Genomic DNA, 7,822 nt, shown 5'->3' on the forward strand with positions numbered 1-7,822 from the left:
TCGCTCCTGTATCGCGTTGTGCTTTAGTAGGTTCTTCATCTGCAACCAGTAGTGTGGCAAATGATGGAAAGTATTTTAGAACTAGCAAGATGCCCATGCGTTGCACGGAACATCAAGATGCATTTGTATGAGTAGTTTATCTCGTGGGAGAAAAGGATGAACGAGGGAATGCCTTATTTGGAAATGTGGAGAGGGGTGTGGGTATCTTTTTGCAAAATTGCCATAGGTTCCTTCCTATCCGTCAGATATAAATCAGACAGCCTATATTGCAGGATGGCAGACACACCATCATCACCAACTCTGTTTTTAGAAGAGTAGAGATAAATATAAATATAAAATAAATATAAGAGTAGAGAAGAGAGTAGAGATAGTAGGGACGTTGGGAAAGGATCGCGCGCGCGGGAAAAAGCGGTCGGGCGCGTGCTAGTTTTGGCGCGCGGCGTTCGGCGCGCTTTATAAAATCCAATGCGTCCCACCACTCTGTGCCTTGCCACCGCTCTCTCCCCGCTCTGTGCCTCGCCACCGCTCTCTCCCCACTCTTTCTCGCCTCGCTGCCGTCGCCCCACCATGCCACCGTGTCACTGGGAAACTTGGGGATACCGCGGTGTCCGCGCGCGCCCCTCCGGCGGCTTCTCTGCCGAGATCCGGTTCTGCGAGATGCACCTGGGCCTCGGCACTTTCAACACCGCCCACGAGGACACCCACGCGTACGACGTGGCGGCATGGCGCCTCCGGTGGCCTCATAGAACATTGAACTTTCCCAACGTGCCGACGCAGGAGCGGGCGCAGGAGCTCGCGCCTCCGCCGCGGCTTATCACCGATGAGGATCATCGCGACAAGCGGAGGCGGGAGAACCGTCTCGGCATTGCCAAGATGGACGAGGAAGCAATGGCACTGTGGCGCCAATGCTTCCTGTGGGACATCATCAACGAATGTGAGTTCTACGCGCAAAGGAGAGCGGAGAGGGAGAAGAGGAGGGCAGAGTGAGCCACCTATCGCAGGACAAGCGTAAGCAGAAAGCGGCTGCTCAATTCAACGTGAAGCTAGGAGCAGCGTCGCCCTGGGACTCCGACGATGATCGGTATCTTGATTCCTACATTGATATGTCAGAGGAGGACATCACTGAGGAGGAGTCGGATGATGAGGAGTAGTTGAACTATCTATTTTTTATCTATCTATGCTATATACATGCTGAGAACTATCTATGTCTCTACTCTCTACTCACTATCTCTACTTCTCTATCTCTACTCTCTACTCTTAAAAAACAGAGTTGGTGATGATGGTGTGCCTGCCATCCTGCAATATAGGCCTTCCGATTTCTATCTGATGGATAGGAAGGAAACTATGGCAATTTTGCAAAAAGATACCCACACCCCTCTCCACATTTGCAAATAAGGCCTTTGCCAAATTACGGTTTTCGGCAAACCCTTGTGAGGTTCGAACTCTAGGGTGCGCATGAAGAACTTTGTCTCCCCGACTCGCACGCTCAATGATTCCACGGCTTAGCTTGGCGGACCCAAAGAACAAGAGACACGAGGGTTTATAATGGTTTGGGCCACCTTGCAGTGTAATACCCTACTCCAGTTTGTGGGTGGATTGCCTCGAGGGGCTAAGGATGAACTAGTACAGTGGATGAACAGCCTCAGGAGGCGAGGTGTTCCTGGGCTCGATGAGCTAGTGAGCTGGTCAGTGTGGAATGGATCTGATCCCTCTCTATGGTGATGGCTAAGTCCTATTTATAGTGGCCTTTGTTCTCTTCCCAAATGTTAGGCGGGAAGGGATCCCACAACGGCCAAGTTTGAAGGGGGACAGCTAGTACAAGCTATCCTGACAAAAGGTGGTCTTCGCCTGCCAATGGCTCTGGTGGTGATGTTGTTGTGGGCTCCACGGTGACCTCCATCCTGTCGTCATGCTGGTCTGGGTCTTGTTGCACCGATATGGAAACCTTTGCCTGATTCCTTGGGACCCTACACCTGCGCTTACCTCCTTAGCACCAAAGAGGAAACTGGTACACTGCGCCCACTGGCGCTCGCCTAGCCTTGGTCGTCATGGCTCACGTCACGTGAGCCTCGCGAGGTGCTCCTTGCCTAGATATCTACGCTCCTCAGGAGCCAGGCTAGTGAGGTTTCCCCCAAGGAGGTCTTGGTGTCGTCCGCCTCGCGAGGGTCTTGAGTTGTTGCTGCTAAAGATGGGCCATACCAGGCCGTTGGTGGAGCCACGCCCTGGGCCGCCGGCAGGCAAGTCTGGGCACCCCTGGTCCCAGAACGCCGACAGTAGCCCCCAGACCCAAGGCGCGCTCGAACTTGGCTTTGAGGAAAAGCCAAAGAGCAAGTGCGGAGCACCGCGGGTCCCAACCGGCTGCGGCCTTCGTCAACGTGTGGTGATTAATGGGATGTGGGCGTCTTCGCTTCCCCACGCAACCTCGGCAACCGTTCGACTTGACGAGACCCTGCTGCATGCAGAAGAAAACCATCATTACCTGCGATCATGGTGGCTGGCGGTTGGCCTTCTTCTGGCTATAAATGAAGAGAGGGGCGGAGCCCCCGTTGCTCATCTCCTTATCCACGCCGCCTGCTCCTTCTTCCTCCTCCTCATCTCTCCGTCTTGCCGTGACACTCATGGCGCCGATAAGGAGATTCTCCGCCGTTGAGAAAGGGAAAAACCCCTACAAAGTGCAGGGGCCACTTCCACCGAAGAAGAGGTTCGTCCGCTCCTGCGATGCCGTCGTGAGGTAGGAGGTGACGAGGCCTTGGTACGAGCGGCCTCCTCCTGGCTACCCACTGCCCTTGTATGCCCATGTGCAAGGCTCCGGAGGAGGAGGCAGCGCCCCGCACCGCTCGCGTCTCGGCCGTGGTGGCCAGGTTGTGGTGGCACGAGCCGCCGATCCACGAACTCATGCCGAGGGCTCCTCGCGCGAGTTCGTGATATGGGCGGCGATGGCGCTAAGAATGTGGATCAAGCTTCCTCAGTTCTTTTCTGAAGAGATGCCGCCAAGAGAACCGCTCGAGCTGTGGTTGCAGCACACCGAGTGCAGCGCCCTGGCAACAGGGGCGGAGGTCGAGGTCGTCTCCCCGGGCAAGATCTTCATGACTCGTGGATGGGGCGAGGTCGCCCGCGCTTGCTGTGCAGAGGGGGCCCTCGCCATCCACTATGAATACGACGGCGCCTCCACAATGTTCTTCAAAGTCTTCAATGAGGAAGGCCGCCGCCTGGAGTGCTGCCCTGGAGGGGGCCGCTAGGACGGCCCTCCAGCAGACGTTGAGCCTGCCCCCGGGCCTGCTGGTGGTTCCTCTAGGTGCAACGATGGCTCCTCGGAGTCCGGCGAATCTCCCGAGCTTGAAGAGTCTCCGGAGACGAGCGACGACAGCTACGTGCCATCGAGATCCCGTCGTGCCCGGAGCACGGCAGCGGCATCAGCTCGTCGTCGTCGATGATCTGGATGGGGTTGGCGTCGGCCCCTTGTGGCCCATTGTTAATGATGGCATCGGCATGACACCCGTAGCTAGGACCCTTGAAGTTTTTCCTTCTTTTGTTCCCTGTGAGGAATCGAGACGAACCCCGTGGGGGCGTGTAAATAAATTGTAAATGCTTTTGCTCTGGTGTTTATCATTCCTTCTCTAAGACTTGTGGTTGCACGTCTCGCTTTGGCACTGTCCCCCTTTTCATACTCGCGGTAGCTTAGCGCTCTACGCCGGCAGGTCCTAGTCCCCAGCCAGGCTTCAGTCGTCGATGGTATTCCAAGTCGCGAAGCCGTGGTCAAGGCTAGGAGGTGACCGGCCTGAGGTCCAGTAAGAGGTCCTGAGGCGCAATTGTCGGTGTCAAAACCGGCGGATCTCGGGTAGGGGGTCCCAAACTGTGCGTCTAGGCCGGATGGTAACATGAGGCAAGGGACACGAAGTTTTACCCAGGTTCGGGCCCTCTTGATGGAGGTAAAACCCTACGTCCTGCTTGATTAATATTGATGATATGGGTAGTACAAGAGTAGATCTACCACGAGATCGGAGAGGCTAAACCCTAGAAGCTAGCCTATGGTATGATTGTTGTTCTGTATGTTGTCCTATGGACTAAAACCCTCCGGTTTATATAGACACCGGAGAGGGTTAGGGTTACACAAAGTCGGTTACAATGGTAGGAGATCTACATATCCGTATCGCCAAGCTTGCCTTCCATGCCAAGGAAACTCCCTCCCGGACACAGGACGAAGTCTTCAATCTTGTATCTTCATAGTCCAGGAGTCCGGCTGAAGGTATAGTCCGGCCATCCGGACACCCCCTAATCCAGGACTCCCTCAGTAGCTCCTGAACCAGGCTTCAATGATGACGAGTCCGGTGCGCAGATTGTCTTCGGCATTGCAAGGCGGGTTTCTCCTCCAAGTACTTCATAGAAGATTTTGAACACAAAGATAGTGTCTGGCTATGCAAAATAAGTTTCCACATATTGCCATAGAGAGAATAATATTTACACAAATCTAATCTGCTGACGTATTCCGTAGTGTGACATCGCACCACGGCCAAGCCTTTATTCGAATCGTTTTATTATCCCACCTCAGCGTGTCATGCGAGGCGGTTTCCTTGGCACGTCTTGTTAAAGCAGAGATCGTGTCCCCTTATTCCGGGATTCTCATCAATACGGGCGTGGGTAACCCAACTGCGCCATTGATTATGGCGCTTGGAGATAAGCGAGTTTTACCAGGCTGGTGGGGACACGTAGTCACGTCCACCCATATAAGGGGATAAGGATCCACCTTTTCACCTACGCATTCTTCCTCCTTTGCCTATCCATTTTTGCGCACTCGAGCTCCAGCGCCCAAGTCCGCACTCCCCACCTCAACCTTCTCCAGCCATGTCAGGAGCGGGAGGCAAGTGGATGGTCTCCTCCGTCACGGGGGGACACATCAAAAAACTAAGGAAGGTCAGATACTTGTCTAACGACATCGCGTACTGGCTTCCCGAAGAGGGGCAGCTCCTCCCCACCCCAAGGCCCCATGAGAGGGTAGTGTTCCTTCCCCACTTCCTCCACAGACTGGGCTTTCCTATCCACCCATTCGTCCAGGGACTCATGTTCTACTACGGCTTGGATTTCCATGATCTGGCCCCGAACTTCATCCTCAACATCTCGGCTTTTATCGTCGTGTGCGAGGCTTTCCTCCGCATTCGCCCACATTTCGGCTTATGGCTCAAGACTTTCAATGTCAAGCCGAAGGTGGTGCGCAGCAACCAGGCGGAGTGCGGAGGCACCATGGTGGGCAAGATGCCCAACGTCTTATGGCTCGAGGGCTCCTTTGTGGAGACCCTGAAGGGGTGGAAATCGGGATGGTTTTACATCACCGAGCCGCGCGACCCTGAGTGGGTCGCAGCCCCCGAGTTCTGGTCCGGACCCCCAACGCAGCTCACATCCTGGAAAGAGACGGGCCTATCATGGGGCAGCAAAGGAGAGGTGACTGGACTGCAAACATGCATCCAAACCCTGGTGAACAAGCACCTCAAGCTTGTCAACGTAGTCCAGGTTATGCTCATCCGCCGGATCCTCCCGTGTCAACAATGGGCCTTCAATCTGTGGGAGTTCAACCCGGCGCAGCACCGAACTCTGAGCAGGCTCTTCGACATGACGTACAAAGATGCCTAGAAGGTGCTTTTCAAGGGTGCCGAGGCTCCCGCATCTGCTACAGAGGATCGCGGATTCAGCGCGCAGCGTCACGCTGGCGCGGTGAGTTGTTTGTACCTTTTACAGGGTATTAGTTTTTCATAATTTAACTCTATGCGGGATCTAAGCTCCCTTACCTTTGACAGGATTGGCAGGCGAAGTCCGGATAGATCGACTGTCCGGCTCCTTTGCCCGAAGACCCAGCCGATGCCCTCTTGGCGAAGCTGCTGGTTCCGGCACCCTATATGGTGCCGGAGAAGAAGGCCACGAAGAAGGCCACAGGGACTCGAAAAAGTGCCCGGCGCCAGGAGGTGTCGGGTTCATCATCCGACGGCTCCAAGGCGCATTCCTCCCGTGAAGACGAGGAGGAGGAAGAAGAGACCTCTCCCCCTCCAGCGGGGCGAGAGAAGAAAAGGAAGTCCGCCCTCACTGGGGAGGCCGGAGGGTCCAAGAAGGGGAAAACCCTTCCTCCGGACTACTCCACCAACGCCGACGACGGCGGAGAGGAGTGGCCGCTTAGGGCCAAGCCCCTGGCGAAATCGTAAGTATCCGGATACCAGAGTAATTCATAGTATTTCTTTATTGCACAGCTTTCCCTTATGTCGAATATGATTATGCAGCCCACCCAAAGACCGGCTCGACGCGTCGTCGAGCGGTTCACTGGACTCGTCGGATGTGAATTCGCTTCCGCTGGCTACCTCCCCCCGCCCTACGGACGACACCAAAGTGTTGTCCCAACAGGTTCCAAGCCAGGAGGAGGTGGTCCTGGAGGCGCCACAAGGTGACCTCCCGGACTCCAGGAGTAAAGGGGATAACACACCCCAGGGCTCCAAGTTCGGCTCTAGGCCGGACACCGCTCCGGAACCTTCAAAGGTTCCAGAGTCCGGCGGGCGACCTCCTTCCAAGAGGAGCAAGCCCACCGTGCCGGTGACCCCCGTCCAACCGAAGGCGCCGGACAATCTGTTGGAGGTGCTCAAAGGCGCCTCCATCAACGAGGAGCACCGCACCATTATGAGTGCGGTGGTCCAGAAGGTTCAGTCCGCCAAGAGCGGACTGACTAAAGGTTGTGCTAGCCTTTTAAGAGGCTTTGAGGTAACTAAAGAATGTGTAAATAATATTACCGCATAGACAGTAGCCCCTGATGCTCTGTTTGGCGTTCGGGAAGAAAAGCCGAATGAAGGATCGAATAAAATTCACAGGAGTCTAACAAAAAGGAGTCAATATGCGTATGCAGGCTTCTCTGGTGGCGTCCGCCGTACTGACTGCGGAAGAGGACACGCTAAAGCAGAACCTCGAGCAGTCCGAGCAAGAGCTCGGGCATGCCAAGAATCAGCTCGAGGACAAGGTAAGAAATACCTTGTTTAAATATATAGAAAAAGTGCAATTGCAAAAAATGACAGGATTGTAGTGGCTATTGTATGGGCCACGTCTGAGGTGGCGACCCTTAAGCAAGCGCTATTCGATGCCGAGAAGAGGGCGGCCATGGAGCGCACCGAGTGGGAGAAGTATGAGGCCCAGGTTGGCAAGGTGCGGCAAGAGCTCCAGGATCTCATGAAAAAACATGAGAGTTTGGAGCTTGACTCAAAGACGCGAGCGTCCGAGCTCGCGGTGGCTATTGAAAATGCCAAGTCTGCCAAGGCCGAATCCCAGAAGACCCTCTAGGAGTTGGATGTGGTGAAAAAGATAGCGGCGGGTAAGGCATTCTTTATGCAAAGCAAACACATAAACGTGAGTTACTTGTTACTTACCCGAATCCGGAGCTCTCCAGGAGCATTCGCAAATCTTCCCCGTAGCGTGTCCGATGCCGCCGCATTCTATCGAGCCGAGGAGGGCGGCTCGACAGAGAAGGTGTTCTGGTCTCAGTATGCTGAGGCCGGACACCCCGTGCCCCTGAGCGACCAGCTGAAGCAACTGGTCGAGCTCCACAAGGCGGCTGAACAGGCCATGAAGGGCCTCATAGTTCGGATGTGGCCTGGAGAGGCTCTGCCTGGGAGCTATTTCGGGCTGGTGCGGCGGCTGGTGGGGGCCTGTCCAAGGCTCGAACTCATCAAGCGCTCCCTCTGCATTGAAGGTGCCCGTAGGGCCCTTGCCCGTGCTAAGGTGCACTGGGGCAAGCTGGATGCTGAGAAGCTTGTGAAGGACGGGCCACCGCCAGGGAAAGAGCATCGCAAGCCCGAGA

The 7,822-nt window shown here is 55.3% G+C and overlaps 1 protein-coding gene across 1 annotated transcript; it reads left to right on the plus strand.

Annotated features, from left to right (window-relative positions):
• Window positions 1-567: 567 nt before the first annotated feature.
• On the plus strand, window positions 568-987 carry LOC147979255 (ethylene-responsive transcription factor CRF1-like). The gene has a single exon (XM_087515110.1). The coding sequence runs from the start codon at window positions 568-570 to the stop codon at window positions 985-987; it is 420 nt and encodes a 139-aa protein (XP_087371236.1).
• The last annotated feature ends 6,835 nt before the right edge of the window (window positions 988-7,822 follow it).

This window comes from Triticum urartu, chromosome 3A (genome assembly GCF_056163025.1).
Source record: "Triticum urartu cultivar PI428250 chromosome 3A, HENAU_Tu73, whole genome shotgun sequence".
Classification (NCBI taxonomy): Eukaryota; Viridiplantae; Streptophyta; class Magnoliopsida; order Poales; family Poaceae; genus Triticum; species Triticum urartu.